This window comes from Kogia breviceps, chromosome X, assembly GCF_026419965.1.
Source record: "Kogia breviceps isolate mKogBre1 chromosome X, mKogBre1 haplotype 1, whole genome shotgun sequence".
Classification (NCBI taxonomy): Eukaryota; Metazoa; Chordata; class Mammalia; order Artiodactyla; family Physeteridae; genus Kogia; species Kogia breviceps.
The window spans coordinates 1,274,168-1,300,316 of record NC_081330.1 but is presented as its reverse complement, the minus strand read 5'-3'; the positions used below and the strand labels follow the sequence as shown (position 1 = coordinate 1,300,316).

The 26,149-nt window shown below is 54.1% G+C and overlaps 1 protein-coding gene across 7 annotated transcripts in view; it reads right to left on the bottom strand.

Annotated features, from left to right (window-relative positions):
- Positions 1-472: 472 nt before the first annotated feature.
- Positions 473-26,149, bottom strand: part of MECP2 (methyl-CpG binding protein 2) — a 61,762-nt gene continuing 36,085 nt past the window's right edge. For 2 of the 7 annotated variants that reach the window (XM_067023948.1, XM_059051473.2), the window contains 3 exons: positions 11,786-12,136; positions 10,433-10,487; positions 473-10,323 (listed from right to left, as the gene is read on the bottom strand). In XM_067023948.1, coding sequence (XP_066880049.1) covers positions 9,404-10,195 — 792 coding nt within the window. In that variant the 5' untranslated portion in view covers positions 10,196-10,323; positions 10,433-10,487; positions 11,786-12,136 and the 3' untranslated portion in view covers positions 473-9,403. Of the gene's footprint in view, positions 10,488-11,785; positions 12,137-21,559; positions 22,366-22,826; positions 23,004-26,149 lie in introns of all 7 variants that reach the window. The other 5 variants (XM_067023946.1, XM_067023947.1, XM_067023949.1 and 2 more) reach the window with 4 other exon arrangements.

The window sequence follows — 26,149 nt, the reverse complement described above, 5'->3', positions numbered from 1 at the left end:
CTAGTGCTCCTCCTAGTAGGTGTGTCCACATGTGCCTGTGATTCTGGACTCGGAGCACGGCCGTCCGCTCCAGGCCATCGACAGCCCGAGGAAGGACGGCTGTGAGGATGCCGCGGGCTCCCGAGCGCCCACAGCCTCACGGGAAGCCAGGGAACACGGGCAGCTGGAGCCAGGTCGGCAGAGGCCATGGGAGGGTCTCGGGCGGGAGGCACCAGAGGAGTCGGAGCTGGGGCTGAGGGGGTGGGGGGGTTTCCAAAAGCACCTCGGCACATCCAGGACGAGGGGACGGCCCTGCCCTGGCCCTCGGGGAGCCCCGAGAGGGGCCGGTGCGGGGCGCAGGCTGCCCTTTCCTCCCGTGGCCGCCCCCGAAAGCGGCTGGCTTCTGCGTGTTCGGGGACAGCCAGAGTGGATCAGGAAATGCACCACCGTGCTGTCCTAGGAGCTGTCTGATAATGAAAGCCCAGACCTGGAGTCACTTTCACAGAGAGATTTATCGAGAATGCTAACAGCACAGGATACAGTACTTCCCAACAAAAGGTGCGAACGCGTCACTTAGAAAGGCATGCTGAGTATTCTTGGCTTTCACACGTATTAAAAAACTTACAAAAATAAAATAAAACTGCGTGCTGCCCATCTTTTCAAATAGTAAAAGAACCTTATGAAAAAATCACTTGATTTTACAACAAAAGACACAAACGGACATTTTTATGTAAATTTATAAGGCAAACTCTTTATATAATAAATAGGTTACAGGGATTCAGTGGGGGGGGGTGTTTTTGAAACGTATACAGGTACATTCAGACAGGTTTACTGAAATGGTACAAATTTCCTTAATAAATTGCCTTTTGTTTTTAAATATATCAGTGCTTTCAGTCATTTGGCTATACACAAAGAACCTTTTTTTGAACACTACAAAAAAGCAATCAATATTTTTTGTTTTTAAAACGACCTACTTATTTTTCTAAAGTAATTGTCCCAAAACACAAAAACTGAAGGTGAATGCGATAGAGGGCTTCTGGAGACATCTCCAGCCGTGTCTGTCCTGGGCGGCTCCCCACGCCCCACGCACACCTCTCCCACCCTTGGTCAGGCTTCTGGGCTTCGGGGCTGGAGCCAGCTCCCTCTGCACAGGGCGACCTGTGTCCCTGTGACTCAGGAGGGGACAGCAACCCTGCCCGGTTCTTCCCGCTCCTAAGCCCCATGCACAAATGGTCACTAGGGTCAGCACTGTCCTTGCCTTTCAGAGGAGGGGGCCCCCCGGGCGCTAAGGGAGCACACGTCCGTCCCTGTTCCATCAGCCCTAAACAATGGGAGGTAAACGGCTTCTTTGAGGAGGATCGGGTTTTGCCACGAAACAAGAAGGGGGTTTCTCATGTCCAAATTTTGCTGGGGATCGGATGACAGCAAAGGGAGTGTGCCCCCCTCCACCATCATCTCCTCCTCCGGGAAAGCAGGGGAATCGAGAGGTCACGTTAGTGTCGTGCACTGCGAGATGGGGTGGGATGTGATGATGGTGCCCTGAACAGTAATGCCCACCCTGAACAGTAATGCCCTGTCAACGTACACCTGACCTGTGGCCACGGTGGAGGTCTCCAGGGAGATGGCCATCCTCTGGCTGAGCCCCGCCCCTCAGGCCTACCCCAGCCTTCTCCCACCGAGGCGAGGTTGGCTCTGCTCACACCCCTCCTGGCTTCCCTTGCAGGAACATCAACCTTGTCCGTCCTTAAAAAATAATAATGATGCTAATAATCTGGCGGGGGGGGGGGCGCGCAAAAGAATTCACTGAGTGGAACAAAACCCGGTTTTGCTCTGACTTCGCAAATGGCAGCACATCAGCTATTCGGTCCGTTGGCTTTAGGCTTAACTTCTTTGGGTGGCTTCTGGCTGATCTGGGCAGGGGTTCTGTCTTTGGATCTCCCCTCCTGGGGAAAAAGGACAGACCCTCTCCTCTCCGTTACCATCCCCTCCCTCCGAATTCTTTTGTTTGTAAAGAAAAGGTGTCTAGAAGCATTTGTCTCTGGAACAATTACTTTAAACATGGTTACAATACAGACTTCAGTTCAAACACAGAAGAGATTTACTTCGCAAAGTTCCTTTCACCCACCAAAAATTACACAAATATAAGCCTCAACACCACAGTTAAGAGGACCAGTAGAGAGAACCTCATGTTTGGAACACAAAAGGAGAAATAAAAACCAAACCAAACCCAAACAGAAAAACCCCAGAGAGACGAGGGGAGAGTGAAGGAGGAAGGGGAGGAGCGCAAACACAGCACACGTTACAGTGTCCGGGTACACGGAGCCCAGCGCGAGGAGAGGGCTCGGCACACATTGAGTAACAGTCCTGGTGATATTTGGTCATATATTCATCAACTACTGACTCTGGAGCGGCTGTTATTGATTGAAGCAGTGACAACTCAAACGGAAAAGGAGGCCTTGGTAGCAAGGGAAGGAGCAGGCTTCGAGTTCTGCAAGCCTTTTGCACTCCACCGTCCAGCTCCCCAGAAACACTGAACTGGGTGGGCCCTGCTGCGTCGGGCGGGCAGGGCGAGAGGTCACTCGGTGAGGCTAACTCGGCGCTGAAATCGCTAACTCGATTTCAGATCTCGGGCAGAAAGCATGCGCGCAGATAACGCGGACACCCACCTGCGAGGCCGGACAGCAACGGCGGCGGCCTCCTCTGCCCCCGGCCCTGGGCTGGGTGGGAGAGCAGGCAGGGGCCCACCGCTAATACTGAACGAAGGCGGGGGCGAGCCCCTAGGCCGGGCCCGGAAGCTGCCCCCGCCCAGGTCCCCCGAGGGGCCCGAGGGGAGCCTGGCCACCCAAAGGGCCTACGAGTGTTTCTCTTTTGGATTCAGGCCTCAGAAGTAAGTAATGATGCGGGGAGGGAAGCTTTTGGCCCTGGTGATTATAATGCTCTCTGCTTTGGAAGAACAAGTTTCTGGATTTTTTTTTTTTGGTGTTTTTAATTACTTAAAAAAATGATCAAAAAGAACTGTTACGGCTAAACTCTCTAGCAGATATTGCTCATTAAGAATTACAAAAGCAAATGCAATTACTCATAGGTTGGGGGAGAAGAGGAAGGGACATTTCTGGAGTCTTCGCTACCCCCTGGAGGGGACCCACTGAACCTCACGTGTGGTTCTGGGGGCCCTGGTGTTCTACCTGGTACGGCTCACACTTTCAGAGACAAGACACGGCCTTCTGCCTCCCCTCCAGCCCCCAGGCTCAGCAGAGAGGGGGCCCTGCCGGTGGGGAGGTCTGCTGAGCCGGCTCTCCACATACCATCACTCGGACCGGGTCGCTGGAAGGCATGGGGGGACCAGGCCACCCCCATGGACTCCAGCTGCCCCACCCAGAGATTGAAGGGAACCAGGCAGTGCCATTCCGGGCTTTGCCAGAGCCAGGGAGCACTCTTGACTCTTGCACCCACCCATTGAAATGAGCCGTCCCGCAGTGGCACCCTGGAGCCTCTCTCACAAGCTCGGGAGAAACAGTGCAAAACCCGGTGCTGCCCGGAGCCTCCTTCGCTCGGCACTGGGAAGCCCTTGAAAGAAGCGAGGAAAGACCACGGATCTGCTCGGACCGAAGTGACCAGCAGACAGATTTGTCGGTTTTTTTTTGTTTTTAGTTTTTGGTTTTTTTTTTTGTTTGTTTTTGTTTTTGTTTTTTGTGTTTTTTTTTTTTGTTTTTGTCTTTTAAATTTTCCCTTGTCCTATGCTATGGTTATCAGAAATATTGTAATTAAGCAACAGGTATAATTTTAACAGGTCTTTTTTTGTGTGTGTGGAGCCACAAGCAAAATGAGTTGATAACTGTGCAATATACAGATATATATATATAAAAATTCAACTGCTTTGTGTGTCTAGTCGGTGCATTAAATAAAAGGGACAGAAGAACTCAAAGCAAAACTAAAAAGCAAAACAAAAGCCCAGGATAGAAGAGACCAAGCAGGTCTATGCGTATAGTCTATGAGATACTGGATATAATCAGGGTCACCAGGAAGAACAGCTTTGTCACTTGACACACAAACACTGTGGGGAGAGGGACTACCAGTGGGCAGGAGCCAAACCTTGTGGCCTTTTGATTCCATTTTCTCTCACTGCTGAGCAGGACCTGAGGAGAGGGAAGATAGAGGGCGGAGCTAGCACAGCATAGGTAACTTGCAAGTTTCCCAAACGTTCTGAAACTCAAAGCTGGATTCCCCTCCGTGAGGGTCCTCGCCCCCGCCCTTCCTCTGCCCCGGAGGCTCTTGCGGGTGAGGGGCGAGGGGGCACACCCCTTCACCCAGGCCCCCAGAAGAGCACAGCCGGGGGCTGTCCTCGTGGGCAGGCCGCACCGCAGGCAGAGGCTGGGGAGGAGACATCACCCTAGTTAGAACTTACTTTTCCTGACAAATCAGCACTCGGGGTGGGCTCTGCGGAAATCAGAAAGGAGCAAGGAACAGGTGGTGCCGGGTGGCGGAAAGGTCACGGGCCTTCGGATTCACTGGTGAGCACTCTCCTTCCTTCCCACACCCAGAGCTGGGCTCCTGCAGCTTTGCAACAGGTGGGGCCTTCTCCCAGGACCGGGTGGCAGCTGAGCCCTCAGGGACTGCTACCCACGGAGAGATGGGCTCTCCAGTGGCACGAGGGCCCTAAGGCTCAGATCCAGCAGTTTCAGGCCGGATTCCCCTTCACCCGCAGCACTTGCCACACATTGGGCCAGGCTCCAAGCACTGTTAGATCAGCGTTTTTGCAAAAGCTTGCTCTTACTCATTCAGAAACATCGAAATGTGGTTTCCTGCTAAATGGTTTTTAGGTCTTCCTTCTGAATTGTCGACAAGGGGTTTCGGTGTTCACTTTTTTCCCCTTTAACGTGGAACTTTAGACCCTGGGGGAGGCAGTATCCTAGAGAATTGTTAACAATTACACTATGTTTTCGGAAGATTGACAGAGTTTCTAAAAGAGAAAGAAGCAAGAACTGAGACTCAACAAACCCCTCGAGTGGACGGGTTCACGGATGAAGCAAAGTGAGATGAGGCCCTTGCAGAGAGCAGCCAAGAGCCGAACACGACGTGGCGGGGCCATCGGGCAAGAGAGCACGGGCTCTACTGCAGGCCTGTAGCATGGCCGTGCTCCCCCCGGCCCCGGGGGCCACCGGCCGGGACTCAGGGGACTGGCTAGGCCAATGCACACAGGGCTCTAGAGAGAGCTTACTTCCCGAGGTCTGGATGGCCTGGGCCACCCGTGTGGGAAACTCGCATCAGGAAACAATTTGGGGCCACGACCCTGCTAGGGATGGCTGGTATCTGTGACCCCCCCTGGCCCCGTCACCCCAGAGAGCCTGGAAGGAACGCTCCGGAAAGGGGGCACAGAGCTCAGCTGCCGGGCTCCACTTGGGTCCCAGGAGATCCAGGCGGCCACACCTGGTGGATTCACTTCACACCCTCTGTTCCCTCCTGGGCTTGAGCTGCTTATTCGAAGTTACTTAAAATCCAGAGGTCCCGTCAGCTACGGAGACTCCTTTCCCACTAAACGTGGCCGTTTGTTTCTGGCTAGTACCCTCCTTCACGATGGCCATCACGATGACAAGCTAGGCAGAGGGGAAAGCGACCACTTGGGGCTGTTCCAGGTCCCACCACCACCACTTGTGGCCTCTAGCCTGGAATGCCACTGCTAAACAAGACTGGTGCCGGCACCGGCATGGGGTCTCAGGAGTAGAAGTCAGGTGCTGGCTATGGCCGTTCCGGCGTCCCCGGGCCACCACCACGGCTGCCACTTTCTGGGGACCTGAGGGGATGGGGTCCTTGGCTAGTTTGGCACTGACGGACTGGGGGCCGTGGCATTTCTGGGCGTCTCCTGTGCCTTTCGATATGGGAGTACAGCAGCAGCAGAGGGAGCTGCACTGGAGCCTGGCTGTGGCCCAGTGTCCCCAGCTCACTGCAGTGTCAAGGCCAGCGATTACACTGGTTAGGACAAGCCCACCCACAGGCAGGGCTGGGCTGGGCTGGGCCGGGCACGGTGGGAGGAGCTTGAGGACACACAGAATTCCATCAGGAGAGGAGGTAGTCACTAATAACCAAAATGAGGGCCGGGGAGACCGAACGTGACTCTGACCTAGCCCACGGGTGTCTGAAAGCCGTCGGTCAATCCCTGCCTTCCTTACACAGTCCCTAAGAGATGGCCCCCGATCTTCATGGTCTTCAAGTACACACAAAATCGAGGTCACACCCCCAAATTGGGCCAGACACACACAGCTGGTGAGAATTCCGTGGCTTAGGCCTTCCCTCCAACCTCCTGTCAACCTGACTCCAGGACAGAGATGGTAAGGGAGCTTCGGGGCCCCTGCCCAAAGGTGACTCACTAGTAATGCCTTTATTTGGGGAGGAGGGAATGTGGAAGAAAGGGGGGCGGGGAGAGAAAACCCTAAGGTGCCTCAGGCGCCACCTGCAGCCTTGAAACTCTAGGGGAAGAGGCTGTGGAGTGAGGGAGGCTGCAGGTCGGGCCAGGACCAAAGAAAATGACACTTGAAACTTTGTGTTCTCGACCAATGCCAGTCAGCCCCAGAACGAACTGTTATGGGTGAAAGGGGGGCAACGGCAGGCCCAGCTCTCTTTTGCCCAGGACCAGATGGTACCAAGCCGATGGGGAGGCCAGCTCTTGATACTGGTCCCAGGAGCCACATTTTACTGGACGAAAAGTGTAATTAATGCCGAAAAACCTGACCGAGCAAAAGAGGTGGTGCCCCCACGACAAACGGGCTGGACACCGTGCTCACGTGAATAGGAGTCCTCTGGGGGTTACCAGGAGTGCGAGGCCACTGCAGGGTCAGGGGCCTTTTGTCCTCGGAGGAAGAGGGATCCCGAAGGGCTCTCCCGCTACTCCGCCCCCAGCCCTTCCTGGGGAGGAGTCATAAGTGAAGCCCGGAGGACCGACAGCAGAGCAGGGTTGGTGGCGGGACTTGCTTCTGCAGCATCAAGAAATGGATACAAAAATGCTAGAAAGGCCAGCGACGACTCCACAAACAGAACGGGGCAAACTCCCTTGCTTCTAACCATTCTGGGAGAGACAGACATGTTTTTTTCTTAAGCTACTGATTGGAACTGTCAACTATGGGTCCTGATCACTAAGGACTGGCAAGGAAGTGCTAGACGGTTTCTAAGATGTTTCACTCCTTCATGGTTACACCGCAGTGAGGAAGCCAGGGGACAGTAACTGAAATACACGAGACAACACGCACTTGACAGTTCATGGCAGCAGCTCACATGGGACGTGCTTGTGGGTGTTTCTGGAAGCATAAGACTGCTGTCTCGTTTGCTACTTTGATAAGGTACTTCTCAGTTGGACAGATTTAGATAAGAGACATCTCTGTAAACACAGAAAAGGATATACCAATATGATGAAGATATGCAGTTAGATAAGGACTTCCTGAACAGAGGGTGAAAGCACGGGATCCTGAATTGAAACTGGTCAATGAACGCCCCAGAACAAGCCCAAGCCTCTACGCGCCCACACCACAGCCCTGGCGCGCACGTGGAGACGCGCGAGGTACCAGCCAGCCCGTCTCCTGCAAGCAGAGGCCACCCGGGGCCCGGCAGAAAAGAACTTGCGCTCTGAGCAGCGGTGGCAGCGGGGGCGGCTGCACTTGCTCTGCCTGCCGCCCTGCCCGACCACCCTGCCCCAAGCGGGGGATGGGGACGGCGGAGGTCAAGGTCAGGGCTGGGCCACTCAATGACACTGGCAGGCCACAGTGGGTCTCTGTGCTGCCCTTGGCTTCAAAATCCATATCCGGCCCAACTTCTCCCTCCCCCACTTCTGCTGAGTGGGAAGGTTGAGAAGGCCTGGGATCGGGGGTCTGACCAGGGAAGGGGACTCCTAGGAGAGCAAGACCTTGCCGCTCCCTTGCCCCTCGGAGAGGAGAGGCCGAGGCACTAGGGCCAGGTGGATTTAGCAGAGCCTGGGGCTTCCTCAGGGCTCAGAATGGGTGGGAGGGGGGCTGGGGCTGACGGCAGGAAGGCCAAGGGTGGGGTGAGTTCTGGGGCCCTGAGCTGACAGCGTCGGCTCAGGGTACAGTTGGGCACTGCGGCTGCCTGGAACAGAAGGGATAAATGAGGAGGAGGGGGGAGGGGAAGAAATGAAAGGATGAAATGAAAGAAGGCAGAAAGTGAAGGAGAGAAGCGAAACCAATCAGGAAGTCCTTATAAATTGCAGCAAACACTTAGAGTTTCGGAGCTTCGTGGGAACCCTATGTGCTAAGCCCACTTTAAAACAAGCGCAGGTATATACAGATCCAGGTAGTTGTCAACACCGTCCCGTCTGGCGGCTTGAGGGACAAAGTGTCACCAATTCAAGCCAGTTTGCTCTCAGAGCGTGTTTGTTTTGAAGTGGGAACATGAAGACTCAATAGTGCAAATAGTTCTAAGCTGTCCCGAGAGGAGTTAGAATTGGAAAGTTTTGGAAGAACATTTCCCCCTCCTTCCCCCTGGCCCCCTGCCCCATCTACTAAGGCTCTAACTACCAGTCACAACTGCTCTGAGCGACTAGGAATCCCTTCCGCCTGGCCGGCCCGCTGCGCTCGGCGGTCTGGAGCCTGGGCCGGCCTGCCTGCCTGGGCCTTGTCCTGCGGCCTTGGCGGCCTCTCTCTAGCGCCACCCGTGGGAGGCCGGCCCTGGGCCATCGTCTCCTCTGGCTAAGGCCAGTCTACACCCAGTGGCTCAAAGGATGACTCCTTCCTAGCCAGGCCAGAACTGGGGCGAACAGGTGCTACTTCCCCGTCCTGTGAAATGTCCTTGTCGATTTTGGATTGGGGCTGGCGTGGGGCCAGGTTTGTGCCACCACAGGTGGGATCACACGGGCTATAGCCACTGGCCGTCCGCATCTTCTCTAAAGGATCCACCTGTCTCTCTTGCCTCACACCTCCTTGTCCCGACGTGGGTGGGAGTGGGCGAGGCGGGGGAGCTGGAGGCCTGGCAGGGTGGGTGGGGGGAGGAGAGCTGAGACTGGGGCGCCAACGGCACCAAAACCAGGAGTGTCCTCTCAAGTGCTCTCTGTCCCTAACGACCACGTGGGGGGGCTGGGTGGGAGGGAGGTGCAGGCGCACCGTAAGAAGCCTGGGCAACAGCTTGTCTGGTCAGTAGTATCTGCAGCAAGCCTTGTTGAAGGAGCCTAGTTTAGAAAAGTGCAAAGCTACTTCTGGCCCTGGTTAGGTCTTCAACCTGACTGTGCTTGTCGGTAAGAAAAACATCCCCAATGCTCCAACTACTCCCACCCTGAAGCCACGAAACTCTAAGTTTACTGAAAGAAAAAAAAATATTTTTTATTTCAGTTAATCGGGAAGCTTTGTCAGAGCCCTACCCATAAGGAGAAGAGACAACAGCTGCCTTTATTCTTGTTGGTTTGCTTTGCAATCCGCTCTGTGTAAAGTCAGCTAACTCTCTCGGTCACGGGCGTCCGGCTGTCCACAGGCTCCTCTCTGTTTGGCCTTGGCATGGAGGATGAGACAATGTCTTTGCGCTCTCCCTCCCCTCGGTGTTTGTACTTTTCTGTGGCCGCGGCGGCGGTCGTGAGCGCGGGCTGAGTCTTAGCTGGCTCCTTGGGGCAGCCGTCGCTCTCCAGCGAGCCTGCTCTCGGCATCTTCTCCTCCTTGCAGACGCTGCTGCTCAAGTCCTGGGGCTCGGGGGGGCTGGCGGGGTCCTCGGAGCTCTGGGGCTCCGGCGGGGGCGGGGGCGGGGGCGGGAGCAGTGGCGCGGGTGCCTTCGGGGGCTCCACATGGTGGTGGTGGTGGTGGTGCTCCTTCTTGGGGGGCGAGGAGGCGCTGCCGCTGCGCCCCTTGGGGCTGCTCTCCTTGCTTTTCCGCCCGGGGCTCTTGCAGGTCTTCAGTCCCTTCCCGCTCTTCTCGCCAAGGGTGGACACCAGCAGGGGCTTCACCACCTCCTTCACCTCGATGCTCACCGTCTCCCGGGTCTTGCGCTTCTTGATGGGCAGCACGGTCTCCTGCACAGACCGGATGGAAGACTCCTTCACGGCTTTCTTCTTGGCCTCGGCGGCGGCAGCCGCCACCACACTGCCCGGCTTTCGGCCCCGTTTCTTGGGAATGGCCTGGGGGTCAGCCTCGGCTTTTCGCTTCCGGCCGGGGCGTTTGATCACCATGACCTGGGCCGACGTGGTGGCCCCAGCCCCTTCAGCCTTGCTGCCCGGCGAAGCTTGGAAAGGCATCTTGACGAGCAGCTTCGCGGGACTTTTCTCCAGGACCCTCTTCACCTGCACGCCCTCGGACGCTGCCGCCTTGGGCCTCGTGGCGCCGCTCCCCTTGGGGCGTCCGCGGCCTCTGCCAGTCCCTGGAGCTTTGGGAGATTTGGGCTTCTTAGGCGGTTTCTGCTCTCGCCGGGAGGGGCTCCCTCTCCCAGTTACCGTGAAGTCAAAATCATTAGGGTCCAGGGAGGTGTCGCCTACCTTTTCGAAGTACGCAATCAGCTCCACTTTAGAGCGAAAGGCTTTTCCCTGGGGACTGTGGGAGCAAACGGAGAGACACAAAGAATAATCAGAAGCTTCCACAGCCACGTCAGAGATGGGGCAGAGGAGAAGGTGGTGGCGAACCCTCTGACAGGAGACATTCTGCAACTGGCATGCCCGACGATGCAGCTGAACAAGAGTCACATTTAAGAAAAGCTGAGATGAGCGAAAACTAGGGAGCTGCGGCCTCTGTTATACAGGAAGCAGTCGGGTTGCCCAACGGCCGTGGGCGCCCGCGAGGCCTGCTCTGATGCCAGAATGGCTTGGTGCTGACTGCTCCACAGCTATTGCCCGGATGCCCCCGAGCAGCTGCCTGCCACCGAGCTCCTCTGGCCCCCAAAGGGGTCCGGCCTGGGGACCCTGTCTAGCCGTCAGGCCGAACTCGGGTACGCTGCTTAGCCTCTCTTGGAATCAGTTTCCTCATCCGTCAGTAGGATAACGCTTTGCTCACCGTTTTCTGAGTTGCTGGAATTAAATGAGGCTGTCTGAAAGCAGCCTTTGAAAACTGCTAACCTTTCTGGAACCATCTAAGGGGAAGAACTGAAATGCACGCATTCACACTCATCCTCTGAAGCTCTGGCTTCGAAGTTACTCTGTTTCAACAGGTTAACACCCGACGACAGCCCACAGCTGGACAAAGGCCCAAGGGACAGCGGGAAAGGCACACGGAGCCCATCCGGGTCTCTCCCCAGAGGCCCTACCAGAGAGCCCACCTGTCCCAACGGGATTCACAGAGCAGACTGAGCCCTATGAACTCCTATTTCTCTGGGTTCATGAAGCAATGTCAGAGAAGCACTGTCCCAGCAAGAAGAGGTTAACAGGTTCTGAGGAGGGCCCCTCAGCTGGGAGACGGCAGCCAGCCCAGGGAGCTCCCTTGCACCCCCAGCCCAGGCCAGTGTGCATGGCAGGACCTTGCGGCCTCACTGCTTCCCAGGCGGCCTCTCCTGGTGCCCTCACTGAGGCCCTGGGTAGGCCCTACTGCTATTCCAGCTCCAGATGAGGCCTTGACGGCGGGCGTGGGAAAGCCACACTCTGCTACCCCGGGCACATCTCATTCAGGGCAGTGACCTACGTATGCGGTCATTCCAAGCATAGCTGGTCGTGCCCGCAAGCAGTGGTCACTACTGAAGCCCCCGACCCGAGGTGGGCTTATGCACACACATTTTCCTGATCAATGAGCAGCAAAGAGCTACCACTGCAAGGGGTCCCCATCAGTTTTTTTAGCACCGGTCCCTGACCCCCCGCCCACCCGGCCCTCCCCTCTCTGTAGAAACAGGAGTCACCCTTACTTACTTGATCAAATACACATCATACTTCCCAGCGGAGCGGCCAGATTTCCTTTGCTTAAGCTTTCGGGTCCAACCTTCAGGCAGAGTGGGGTCGTCGTACATGGGTCCCCGGTCGCGAATGATGGAGCGCCGCTGTTTGGGGGAGGCCGAAGCTTCTGGCACGGCTGGGGCCGAGCCTGACCCTTCCGAGGTCTCTGCTTTACCTGCTTCTGCTGGCTCAGCAGAGTGGTGGGCCGCCGGCTGCAGGGGCTCATGCTTGCCCTCTTTGTCTTCTTTCTTATCCTTCTTCACCTTTTTAAACTTCAAAGGTTTATCCTTCAGGCCCTGGAGATCCTGTTCTTCTGACTTTTCTTCCCTGAAGTGTTAAACAAGTATGTAAGTGTCACGGAGAACACACTGGTTTGCAGAAAAAGTCAGCAACGACAGGCCCCGGGCGCCCCAGCGTGGGCAGGGCCCTGGGGGAGGGGCTGCCCTGCCAGTGCTCGCCCAGATCCAGATGCCCTTCCCCTTCACAGATCATTTCAGAGCCCTTGGGCTGCTGACGGCGATGGCCCACCGCACCCAACCCGCACTGTGGTCGCCCCGCGTCCCACTCCTAGCACGACTGCACTGAGAAGGTGGCTTCTCAGTGTTACGAGCTGTGCCTGAGGGCCTCCACCTCTGACGGATGACAAGAGGCCCTCCTCGACTGCCGACTGCCGGAGAGGGACCTACCCACCAAAATGGAGGGGGCTCCTTGTCACGAAGGCCTGGCTTGGCTGTTACTACAGCTTCTGTGTTTTGGGTTTTCTCAAACGTGTGCTCAGTGAAAACAGCACAGTACAACTTGCTGATGGGAACAGTCCAAACAGTGCCCCTTGGGCGGTGGCACAGAGCACAGCGCTATGGAAAAACACGCAGATCTGGAGGCAGCCAACCTGAGCTCAAATGCTGACTTTGCCATTTCCAAACATGACCTGAGCAAGTGAGCTCAACATCCCGTGCCTCGGTTTCCTCATCTCAACAACGGGCCGACACCCCAGAGGGAGGAGAGTCACAAAGGCATTGTATAAGCACCGGCGGGTGTGGGTAACCAGACACTGCTGCCCAGGGTTCTGGCGTGAGAAGAGGAGCAATCCCAGGTTGGGGAGCCTTTATCACCAGACGCTCCTGATGACACAGAGCCTTGGCCTTGGCCGACGGAAGAGCAGGGAGAACGGAAAGGCGCAGAAGAACACGCTCCTCATTCCAGGGCGGGCACCTCCCCATTCCTCTGTGCCAACAGAACAGCTCCTTCCCTATGCTGCCGTCCCGCCCGGTAGGATCCCCTCCTTGTGTACTTCGGCAATGGTCACTGTGAGGCCCCGGCATCAGGGTCTGGCCATGATGCTCTCATGGCCGGGCCAAGACGGCAAGAACACTGCCCGGGCCAGAGAGGCTCGGAAAGAAGAATCGTGGGCTCGGAGTCAGCCACCTGAGAAGCCCGCAGTTAGCAGCTCATCTTATCCAGGAAAAGAGCCAGACTCCTCTCTGTCCTCCAGATCTCAGTCCCAGAGCTGCCTGGGCCCATGTGGCTCACACGTCGGCACCAGTCACCACCTCACGTCGGCCCACCCCAAGTGACGTCCCTTCTTGGCCAAACCGCAGAGACCGCAACAGTGGCACCACGGCATGCCCTGGCAACCAGACTCCAATGACGTGGCTAAGTCACCAATGGCGAGTTCACACCAGGAACACTCAGGTCAGGCACGGGGAGACAGGGTGTGGGGAGGGCGTGCGCCCCGACCTCCTCCCTATCCTGGCTCCGCCTCCAGAAGTTTAGGGCCCCGAGCGTGAGCTCTAGCACAGAGCTGACTTTCTAATACTCCAGGCTTAGTTCCTTGATGGGAGACAAGGAAGAGACCTGGGCAGGTCCATGCAGCCCGCAGCCCACCGTCACCACGGGAACCTGGGCAGTCCCGAGCCAGAGAAACACTGCACTGATGGCAAAGGCTAGCTTCTTCAGAGCCCTCATCTGCACTCCCCTGATAATTTAACTATGGTGAAGTCAAGCACAAACCACACGCCCCAGGAAGGCCTCTTACGTACAAGCAAGGGTGCCGATGCCATCTAGGGCCAGTCCTTCTAGAAATCTACCCTGAAGAGACACCCGCAGAAATGCAAAACAACAGATGCACGATGTTACTGGTGACAGCATTCTTTTCACCGGCTCAAGACTGCGGCCAAGCCAGACAGCTGCCGTCAGAGACCTGCTGGGCAGACGCCGACGTGTGTACCACAGAGAGCCGGGCGGCCTGAACCATGGGTGAGGGACCCCCAGGACCTCCTGTGAGGGGGAACACCGTACACTGTAGGCAGCCCTCTGGGGGAGAAAAGAAGGGGACTTTAGGAAGCAGATGGCAAAAACGAAGGGAAGCAGTCCTGGCACGGAGTAGGCAGGACCAAGGTGAGAACAGGAGTGAGGCGAGACCTGGCCAGGTGTGCCAAACCAGAATTTCAATTTCTGAATCATGCAAAAGCTTACATAACCAAAACCAAAATGAAAACAAAAGGGAACAGAAGGGAACATGCCTAGCACCCATGGAGGGGAACCAGGCTGGCCTGGGGAAAAGCTGGGGGGCTCCAGTTCTGGGGTGGCCTGTGGAGTGGAAAGGCAGGGCAGCGCACAGGGGTGGCAGAAGGGTCAAAAGGACGTGGGCTGAAAGGGCTCCTCTGCTGGGCTACGTGGTGACCAGGTGACTGTCCAAAAGAATGAACTGATTAGAATATAGTTAAGAAAAAACCCACTTGGTGATGTTGGGGGAAGGAAAGAAAGACATAAAGGAAGTGAGGGTCCAATGGGCTTATGGGGGAAGAAGGTTCCGGGCAGCAGAGAGGCCTCGAGGGGGCATGTGGGGCTGTGTCGGGTTTTATTCTGAGTGTGATGGGATCCTTTTGGCTACCATGTAGAGAACGGCCTGCGAGGGACCTAAGCGGGCAGCAGGGAGCCTGTGGGACGCGTCTTGGGGCGCTCTGGGCATGTGGTCCAGGGTGAGGAGGGCGAGGAGGGAGAGGACTGGGGACGTGACCAGGAGGTGTGGGGACGAGGGCCGGGGATGAGCTAAGGACCACGGCCGAAGCCTGTGAGGGTGGTGATGCGACCAGGTGAGGGTGAGGAAGCCTGGGCCAGCAGCATGGGGGAGCTACAGTCGCACCTGCGCGGAGAAGCTGAAGGAGCAGCTACACTTCAACATAAACAAACCAAAAGAGGCGCAAGGAGGGGAGAACATAGTTCTTTGGCTACAAAGTGGGGAGACCCCTGTGCCCGGACTCTGACTTGGCCTAAATGAACTGTTTGGATTTTTAGAATTTTTTATTGTGATAAAACAGACATAACATAAAATTTACCTTTTCGACTGTTTCTAAGTATACAATAAATGAAGTTTCAATAGTACCAAACATGGGAATAAAAAGGCCTTTAACTCTGTGATTATTCGAGCTCTTTTAAATTGAAATTACTTGGGACTTCCCTGGTGGCGCAGTGGTTAAGAATCCGCCTGCCAATGCAGGGGACACGGGTTCGAGCCCTGGTCCGGGAAAATCCCACATGCCGCAGAGCTACTGAGCCCATGCCACAACTACTAAGCCTGTGCACCACAGCTACTGAGCCCGCGTGCCTAGAGCCCATGCTCTGCAACGAGGAGCCCCCACTCGCCGCAACTAGAGAAAGCCCGCGCCCAGCAACGAAGACCCAATGCAGACAAAAAAAAAAAAATTGAAATTACTTGTGAGAATATGGTGATTTTCAATTCTGTGCATTGAGGAGCACAGAGGTGTTTGGTACCTTATTTTCTGACTGCTACTTCTCTGCTTAAAAACAAATAAAAGCCCAAGAAGAAGTCTGGAAGCCATTCTACTGGGTGTGGAGTGGAGGCAAAAATGATGGAAAACAGGTAATCCAAATGAGTTTACCCTTGGCCCAGCCACCTGCTCAGTGCGAGGGTGACCCAAGGGAGGGGGACAGGCTGGGGTATTAGGTGAGTACTCAAGGCTCCCCACCAGGAGGGGTTATAGGGTTTGTTGAAACATACTTTTTCAAAGACACCAAACAGGGACTTCCCTGGTGGTCCAGTGGCTAAGACTCTGCATGGGACCAGGGTTCAATCCCTGGTCAGGTAACTAAGATCCCACATGCAAGCCGCAACTAAAAGATCCCACATGCCTCAACTAAAGATCCCGCATGCTGCAACTAAAAAGATCCCACACACCACAACTAAAAAGCCTGCATGACGCAAGTAAGATCCTGCGTGCTGCAACTAAGACCCGGGTCAGCCAAATAAATAAATATTAAAAAAAAAAGAAACCAAACAGCCCTCCAGACCGTGTATCTCTGCATGTATGTGCGCGCGCACGCGCGCGCACACACACACACACACACTTGCTCAGAGGACCGTTAGAACTGAGCATCTAGTTCTTAAGTTCACACATTTTAGAGTTGCGAGTATTCACCTGTTCAACTCTTCAGTGTTACAGGTGAAAAGAAAAGCAAGTACAACCAGACAAGGGAACCTGCCTGAGGTCATGCCTGAGTTGACGTGTGTTCATTGACTGCCCTTGCCCTGAGCCAGCCTCTGCTAGGGGCTGGGAGGCCAGGGTAGAACCAGCATCATTCTCTGGTCTTCTAGAGCTCCCAATTTTGGGGGCGGGGGGTGAGGGGAGGCAACAAAGAAAGAGCGATCCTCTCCTCTGTTCCAGGCACAGAGGAAGCCCAGACACAGCCGGGTGTTTAGGGCTGAGGAGGAGTACTTATCCCAGGCCAACAAGGAGTGCTCCGGGCAGGCCAGACCAGGTGGGCCCGGACGGCACTATCAACAGCCCTATCCTGTCACCACTGTGACACCCCTCTCTGGAGGGTGAAGCGAGTCAGGATAAGCATTGTGTTTAACAGTGGCTCTGGGCCAGCCCTCGCTCTCGTCTTCCGAGAGGCCTTCCCTGCTCCCCGCACAGTGTATGTTGAATATGCCGCCCCGCCGCTCACCCCCCAGACAGCATGCACCTTCCTTCCTGTCGTCTCCCTGCTCGGCGCACAGGAGCAGCGATTAATAAATCTGCCAAGGGATGATCACAACGCACATGTCATGCTACCTGCGCTTCCTCTGACGGCCCCATTCTCCTGCCCATCAGTTTCAAGTAGCAGGGGCTAGTTTAGCACGCAAAGCAATAAATAGGCTTGAGTCAGTGAGTACACGATGACTTTGGACGCCTGGGTCCTGGTGGGTAGGGGTTGGCAGGAGATGACGCTGGAGTGGTCACTGAGGGCCCGGAAAGGCAGATGGTGACGTCTACAGTGATGGAGAGGGAGGGGTCACGGAGGACAGTCATGCTGGGACAACAGGTCCCAGGCTTCCACAGATCAGCTCCCAGCAACGAGGCAGACAGGTCTGCAGAGACTCCTCTTGCTGAAACTACTAAAAATGCCGGACCGAGCATCTTCTAGAAGATATTATAGAGGACAGTGTTTAAAATGTCTTACCTGTACTCAGAAGCTGGCCAGAAAGTAAGGAATATGCAGGCTAAAGAGGCAGGGAAGGGAGGGAGGGGTCCCGTTCAGAGGAGGAGGCCGGCAGAAGAGCCAGGGAGAAGGAACAACAGCAGCCCCTCCTGAGGCCACGAGGAAACGCCTGGCAGAGTCCAAAGAGAGGGGCATCCTACACGTCGGTGGGCCTGGACTCTTCAAAATGGGCTGCGGCGTGAGGAGAAAAAGGAGACTGAAGAGACAGGACCACCAGGAGGGACGCGCCGTCCTGGACTGGCTCCCTGGTCTGAAGGCGATACAAACGCAGCAGTGGGGGGTTTGGGGAACGTGAATATGGTTGCACGTGAGCTTAATGCTGAAGCCCCCAAGTGCCCAAACTGCCCCAGATGAATGCTCTGAGGGGAGCCATCCTTCGGGGCTCAGGAGTGCGATGGAGCGACTGCCAGCGGTGGTAGGGGCAACGGGCAGCGTGTCCACAAAGGGGGAGATGACAGCAACGTAACGGGAAACTGTGCTGCTGGACAGGAATACTTTAGAGCCGTTTCGGTCAAGCTTCCTAACAAAGAGAACGCCTTCACGTTACATGAATACGTTCAGAGAAAAGGCTGAAAGCCTCGCCGAAGTGCCTTCTTGTAGTGGCTCAGAGAACTGCAATGTTTTCAACAGCGTCATGGCTCTGTATTCTGAAGCCCTGAGTGTGAATGAAGGCGTCGAGGTACTTTCTCGTGTTAAAAAGAAAAAAAATCCCCACCAAAGGCAGCCTTGCCTAGTACCTGACTTCTCATATCAATGGAACAACTAATCCGTGCACTGGGGGGGATGCCGGTATCGCACTGAAGCAGAGGCCTTCGCAATTCTTAAGTACCTATGAAGACTGAGAGAAGGCTCTCGTGTGAAAAAAACATCATTTGGTAATTTTGCTGCTAAAACGAAAACATGAGACGAAATCCTTCCTTTGATCTAGCAAAGGAAAATGAGAGTTGCAGGAATCTTGATTTCAGGCCAAATCATTGTACCCCAAGGGGTCTGATGGCACTCTCTTGACCCGAGGCTCCTGTGCATTCCAGGGGTGCAATCAGCCGACAGCTGACATGTGCAGCTGACCAGACAACTGCAGCTGAGGTGTGACTACTCAATCTCCACGGCTTCCAGATTAAAAAAGGAAAGAAAGGCCACAAAGCCAGGTGAAAGCCACAGCTAAAAGGTGTTCTTCACTTGAATCTGAATCCTGCCCCCTCCAGAGTGAGCTCTAGGAAACCTCCAGAGCCCCAGCGATATCCTGACCTTTCGCAATTTCAGTCATGTTTGCATCAGGCCAATCTCAGGGGATGGAGTGTCTCAGCACCTTTCATTCCCAGTCATCCACCCCATGGAGCTACGTAAGGAGCCCAAGTACCACAACAAAGCCATGAACCGGAAGGACAGGGTGGCGGCCACTTCCCCAGGTCAATGGTCAGGGACCAGAGGAGAGAAATGGCCTCCTGGCAGTGGCTGCTTCCATCCTCCAGTATGAGCTGCAGAATCTCAGAATCAAGGGGGCTTCTCTGCACGAGTCAATAAATGTAGCAGCGCTTTGAGACGCCAGCTTTGGCCCCTTTAAAGATCTGAGAGAAATCAAACTGGCACTGGAAGAGGGTCTCAGTGGTCTCTGGGGAGCAAAAGAGGGGATGGGGTTCAGCTCGAAGGCTTCAATGGTGGAACCTGAAGTTTAGCAGACCCGCTCTGAATTCAGTGTATTTTTTAACACCCCAGTTTTTAGAAGATGCAAGAAACTGTCTATGTTTTGAAAAGCTAAATAAAACACAGTTCTTGCCACTCAAAGGTAGAACCCTCCCTGAATGAAGGCAATCAGCACCATATGGTAAGTCTCGTCTTGATAGCGTAAGTCTACCACACATGGGCAAGAAGTAAGTTTGAAAAAACACTGCCACCGTGGAGAACAGTCAGGCAGTTCCTCAAAAAGTTAAACGTGGAGTTCCCATGTGACCCAGCGATTCCACTCCTAGGTATGGAACCCAGAGAGTTGAAAACAGGGACTCGAACAGATACTTGGATGCTGATGTTTGTAACAGCACAATTCACAGTAGCCAAAAGGTAGAACCAACCAACCCAAGTGTCCAGGTACACATAAATGCAGAAACAAAACGTGGTCCGGGGCTTCCCTGGTGGCGCAGTGGTTAAGAATCCGCCTGCTGGGGCTTCCCGGGTGGCGCAGTGGTTGAGAGTCCGCCTGCCGATGCAGGGGACACAGGTTTGTGCCCCGGTCTGGAAGGATCCCACATGCCACGGAGCGGCTGGGCCCGTGAGCCGTGGCCGCTGAGCCTGTGCGTCCGGGGCCTGTGCTCCGCAACGGGAGAGGCCACCGCAGTGAGAGGCCTGCGTACCGCAAAAACAAACAAAAAATGAATCCGCCTGCAAATGCAGGGGACACAAGTTCAAGCCCTGGTCCGGGAAGATCCCACATGCCGTGGAGCAACTAAGCCCGTGCGCCACAACTACTGAGCCTGTGCTCTAGAGCCTGTGAGCTGCAACTACTGAGCCCACGCGCCTAGAGCCCGTGCTCCGCAACAAGAGAAGCCACCGCAGTGAGAAGCCCACGCACCGCAACCAAGAGTAGCCCCTGCTCATCGCAACTAGAGAAAGCCCGCACTCAGCAACAAAGATCCAACGCAGCCAAACATAAGTAAAAATAAATTTATTTTAAAAATGTGGTTCATTCATATAATGGAATGTTATTCAGCTTTAAAAAAGAAGGAAACTCAGGAATTCCCTGGCGGTCCAGTGCTTAGGACTGCATGCTCTCACTGCCGAGGGCCCAGGTTCAATCCCTGGTTGGGCAACTTAGAGCCCACAAGTCCCGTGGTGGGGCTAAAAAAAAAAAAAAGGAAACGCTGACACCTGCTGCAGCATGGATGGACCTTGAATTGATGATGTTATGCTAAGTGAAGTAAGCCACACACAGAAAGACAAACACTGTATGACTCCATTTATATGAAATGTCCAGAATAGGCAAATCCAGAGATTGAAAGTAGGTTATTCACTGCCAGGGCCGGGGGTAGTGGGTAATAGGGAATGACTCCTAATGGGTACAGGGATTTTTTTTTGGGGGGGGGGCGGGGGGTGTAATGAAAATGTTCTGGAACTAGATAGAGGTGATGGTTGCACAACATTATGACTGCACTAAATGCCAGTGTACATTTTAAATGGGTGAATTTCATGGTATGTGAGTTATATCTCAATTTTTATAAGAACCCACTAAAATGACAGCTGACTTCACCCATTACCCTAAATCATAAAGGCAGGTTTTACGACGCTCAGGCAAGTAGCTCTGCTGTCCACGTGAGAGAAATTGGCAAATGTGGGGACCTACGGTGACACATGCTAGACTGGACCACGCTGACCTGAATGCCATCTCTGAAACCCAGGACACGGTAACCATGACAGTCAGAAAGGAATCTAGTCCAAGAAGTTTAATGACTAGGCATTTAGCCAAGTTGAAGGTTGTTGGCTAAATATTCTGAGGATGTTTGATCTTTTTTTTAAATTGTGGTAAAATGCATGACATAAAAGTTACCATTAGCAGTACTCAGTACATTCACAATGTTGTACAGCCATCACCACTACCTAGTTCCAGAACATTCTGTCACCCCCCCCAGAGGAAATCTTACACCCACTAAGCAGGTAGTTCCCCAGCCCCCCTTACTCCCAAGTCCCTGGCAGCCACTAATCTCTCTTCTGTCTCTATGGTCTGCCTGTTTGGACCTTTCATGTAAATGGAATCATATAATATATGGCTTTTTGTGATAGGCTCCTTTCACTCGGCATCATGTTTTCAAGGTTCTTGCACACTGTAGCATGCATCAGAACTTCTTCCTTTTGTATGGCTGAATAACATTCCACCGTATAGACACACCACACTTTGCTTATCCATTCAGCTGTTGATGGACATCTGGGTTGCTTCTACCTTTTAGCTGCTGTGAATATTTGAGTACAAGTTTCTGCACGGGTGTTATGTTTTCAATTCTCTTGGGTCTATACCTAGAGTGGAATCGCTGGGTCACACGGGTACTCCATGTTTGACTTTCTGAGGAAGCTCCAGACTGTTTTCCACGTGGCTTCCTTTGGGGGTGATGAAAATGTCCTGGAACTAGACAGGAGTAAAGTGGGGTGGCAGAAACTGCTTCCACTCTGGAACGCTTAGCAGGGAGGGGCAAGCTTTGAACAGAAGTCATCACGACAAGGACACTGGGAGTGGGGTGGAGGTGTTTCGTGTCACCTACTCACTCATTCGGTCGCTGACAATCTAGGTAGCGGGCCCGAGCTGTGCCGGGGCCAGGGCTGCTCCGGTAACAAGACACGCTCTCTACCTGCATCCGTTTCTTCTCTTTCTCCTGGTACAATCTTCTAAAGCGTACAGTCAATAAGGAAATCATAGCAATTCTGATGAGTGCTGTGAAAGGGGAGAGAGCGGGAGGCGGGCGAGCGCTCCGGAAGGCGATGCGGGGCCGCCGCGGGTGGGGGAAGGGTCGGGCCCGGCGTGATAAGCTGGTACAGTCGTGGGCCGTGACTAAAGCCAAGGTGGATGGCTTCACCACCAACTGTCCCCACGCAGGCCACCGCAGAGGGGGCTGGCCAAATGAGTTAGGAGTGGGAGAAAACCAAGAAGCCAGTCGTTATGACTGACGCTTTTGTGATTTCATCTCTTCCCCTGGACAGCCTGTGTTGTGAGCATTTGCTCCCCGGCCTCCACATCTAGCTACGTCTCTTCCATCGTGTCTCCTCCACGCCGCAGGCTGCTCACGGCAACCCTTCTCACAAACGGGGCAAAGCTGGCCTCCGGTGCCCTCACGACAAATACGCAGCCTTCAGGTCCCCACAGCCAGTCTGCGCGGGCGCTCAGGTCACGCCTGCCTCTTTGGTCCCCAGCAATAGATTCCCACAGCTCCTTCCTGCTGCAGTTTTCTGTCATTACTGTTTTCCTCTCACTTGAGGTGATGCCCTTGTTTTCATGGCTGTGCCTCTCACTAGTGTAGGTCACCCCGCAGCTGCATGCCTGACAGACTTGCTTCCCGATGATGACATAGGAGCCACTGAAATGACCAACAAAATAGAAAAAAGGGGAAATGTGTCTGTCAGAGCTGGCAAACAAGAGGGTGCCACCAATGGCTGAGGCACCGTGAGCGATGCCAAGGAGGGAGCTGCCGGGGGGGTCGGTGGTGACAGGATGCCCTCCCACCAACAGAGGCCGAGGAGATCTTCAAGGTCACAACGGTGGGACCCAGAAGCCAGGCTGGCTGAAGTGCAGCTTGCCGGTGGCAGACGGAAGGGCAGCAGCTGGCTGAGGGGTTTCCCTGGGCAGCGGGCAGCAGCGGGCAAGCAGTGGGGACTGATCTCTACCCCGCAAACAGCTCTGGGGACCGGCTAAAAAGTAACTAACACGCCTGGTGGCAAGACAAATAGCAACCAGTCAGCGGCTTCCCTGTGTACAAACACTAACTGGGTAGCAAATACAATGGGAACACTGACTACCGGCTCTCCAGCGGAGATTTACCTAGAATCGGCGCCTGTGAACAGCCAGAGAAAAGCACGGAGGGCTGGCGGGGCCGTGACGTGCTTCTTGTGACCACTGCATCCTCCCGCCACACAACAGAATCAATTCCACATGGATTAGACGGTTAGGTTCAAACGGCGGGTTACAACGTCCCACAGAACTGCTCTCTCCCAATGCCTAATAAAATGAGAAACACACAGACGTGGGGAGGAGGAGTGTGAAGGACAGGATTCAGCAAACGAAGGAAAGGGACATAAAATCGAATGCAGTACATTTCAAAACCTGGCAGCCGAAGAAAGGATTCCAGAGAACAAAGCAGCAGCAAGACTGAGCTCCTGCCCCACCCCTGGAAGCCGTGCTGGGGAGCCCACAACACCCCGAAACCTCTCCTCACTGAGCTGGAAAGAAGCAACTGGGTAGGAGTCTGTAACTTTTTCCTTTTAGGCCCAGGAACTACAGAAGCTGCAACCGGGAGGTGTGGGAGAAACAGGTAAAGCACCCAGCGAGCCAGGCCAGGGGACCACTGGGAACCTGGGGTGGCCCCTTCCCACATCCCTTACAGGAATGGCATACATGTCCTTCAAGCGGCTAGACTGAACCCTGGCGCAAGACAATTAACACAATTCCTAGGCTCGAGAGAAGACTCCAGATGCTGCCGAAGAGTCCCCCTGACTGCAGTTCCCCGACGTGTACAGCTTGTCTCTGCCCACAAGAGAACGAGCTCATGATAGCCCAGAGGGGAAAGCAGGGAGAGAGGGTGCCAGAAGACTGGGAAGAGAGAGCCGCCAGAACTCCCCTGCTGCACCAAAGCAAACAGAACGACTGGATGGAGCCGTCTAAGCCTGAGCCAAGTTGACAAGAAACAACATGGTAATTCTAGAAACATGGCCAAAAGCAAAAAACTAAAACAGAGGGGGATGGCTCAGGAAACGCAAAATCCCACCAAGAAGGGAATACACAAAAGGAAGAGAAGGAAATTCCTCACAACTTTATAAGAACATGTTCTCAATAACAGTTCAAAGATGAGAAGATAAAACACAGTAAGATGAAAGGGCAAATTTCCAACCTAGGGAAACAAACTGCAGACCAAAACACATCATTACGGAACTAATAAATACATTTAAAAGCAGCCAGAAACACAATATATGTAGCTGAAAATCAAACTAGACAAACAGTGTATGCAGATGAAAAAGATAAAAGCTAAAGCAATTAGAGTGAAGCTAACAGCACTGGAAGAGAGACAAAGACAATCCACCATAAGGATAATTCGTGTCCCTGTAGTAGGGAACCCAAAATGGCACATAGATGCCATCAAAGATATATTATAAGAGGACTAACCTGAAACAAAGATGACCTGCATCTGCAGCCTGAATGAACACACCATGTTCCCAGGAAAATGTGATAAACAAACACCACTCACCAGCGAGAGGGACCGTGGTCAACCTCCTCAATTTCAAGGATAAAGAATTCTTCAAGCGCCCCAAGGGATCATGTTAAGAGGGGCCCAGGCGTTAAGGGCTAAGGACCAGCAAGAGCCAAGGCCCCAACCCCAGGAACAATCTGGCACATCCCAGGAAAAGCAAGAAGGGTGGGCTGGAGCCAAGTGAGCAAGGTGCAGAAAATGAGCTCAAAATGAGGCAGGCCTGGCTATATAATTTGCAGGGCCCAGTATAAAATGAAATTGCAGGGCCTCTTACTCAAAAATGGAGAATTGTGAGATGGCTGCAGTAGAGCAGTAAACCAAGTGTGGCTCTTCTAAGCCCTGGGCATTATATAGGCTGCATGTCCAGGAAGCCGGCCCTGCTTCCAGGAAATAGACTTTAGATTTTATTCTGTGAGGGATGAGAGGCCCTCAGAGGGTTTTTCTCAGGGGAGTGACATGATCAGATGAAGAGTCTGAAAAAGTTCACTCTTAATGGAAAATACAGTGTGAGGTGGGACGAGGGGGCAGGGAGACACAAGGTGCTGTGGGGTGGACTCACGGTTTGGGGTACTGAACAGTTATTAGGGATTGACACCCGTGAATAGAAGGGAGAGGAAACAGATCTGGGCAGGGGAAGAAGCTGAATCGCAACGCAGGCTCAAGAAAGCTCCAGGCCACCTTGGGCAGTGATGGCAGGGCAGTGGTTTTATACCCCCTGCCTCATCCAGCCACCTGGGCACTGCCCTGGGATCGGCATGACCGAGTGAGGAAGTGCTCACAGCTGAGGCCAAGCCCCAGGCCAAGCCCAAAGGAGCAAGCAGCTGGAGGCTGCCTGCGGACTGCACTTCTGGCTGGGGATCCACACAGTGACCTCCTTGCCCGCTGCGTGGGGCTACTGTAGAGTCTAAGCAGGCGATGCGGTGGCTGCTCTAGGTGCCATCAGTGGAGGGCATGTGTGTGCTGGGGGCAGGAGGAGCACGGGAGATCAAGGATTCTGACTTCCATATTTTATGTTTTCGATGTTGAGGCATTTCGCCTTCTACAGGTCTAGGCTGGAGACAGAGATCTGGTAGTCACTGGCGCAGAGGTCTGAAGAGCCAGGTGAGCAAGTGAGGGCACCTCAGATGTTTGAGCGTGGACAACTTTCCTCCTGCTATCTGGAGTTGTGACAAGGAGAAAGAGTCAGCAAAGGAGACAGACAAAGAGGAGTGAGGTATTAGAAAGACGATCAGGTTTATCTGTCCAGATTATTGGTGGCAAGCAATAGAGACCAACTCTAGCTGATTCACACAGACAAGGACTTGATTAAACAGCTACTGGAAGATGGAAGGTGGTGGTGATGTCTGCACAGTATAAATATACTTCATACCATGGAACTGGCTTAACTGTCCACTTAAAAATGGTTGAAATGGTAAATTTTTTCATGTGTATTTTACCCCAATAACAAAAATTGGGGGGAATAAGGCTATTAGGTGGCCAGAGGGTTGGAGAAACAGGTTTCAATCTAGCCAAGAACAATATTCCAAACCCTGGTGCCAGGCTGGTGCAGGGCAGCCAGCACTGCCTCTGCTACCCTGCAGGGGGCAGCACTGGCAGCCAACACAGCAGCCACTGCGGGAGCTGGCCCTGCTCCCTTGGAGAGGGTGGGTCTGACGTGAGAGCCCGAGGCACAGGGCCATACCCCCTTGGAGGGCTTAGGCCATTTTCTTCCGTAAAGGGCCAGATAGTAAGCATTTTTTTCTGCTTTGCAGGCCTCACCGTCTCTGTCACAACCACTCAACTTGCCAGTGAAGTGGGAAAGTAGCTTCAGGCAATGCATAAAGGAAGGAGTGGGGCTGGACTGCAATAAAACTTTATTTACAAAAACAGGCAGTGGGCCAGATTTGGCCTTGGCATGTAG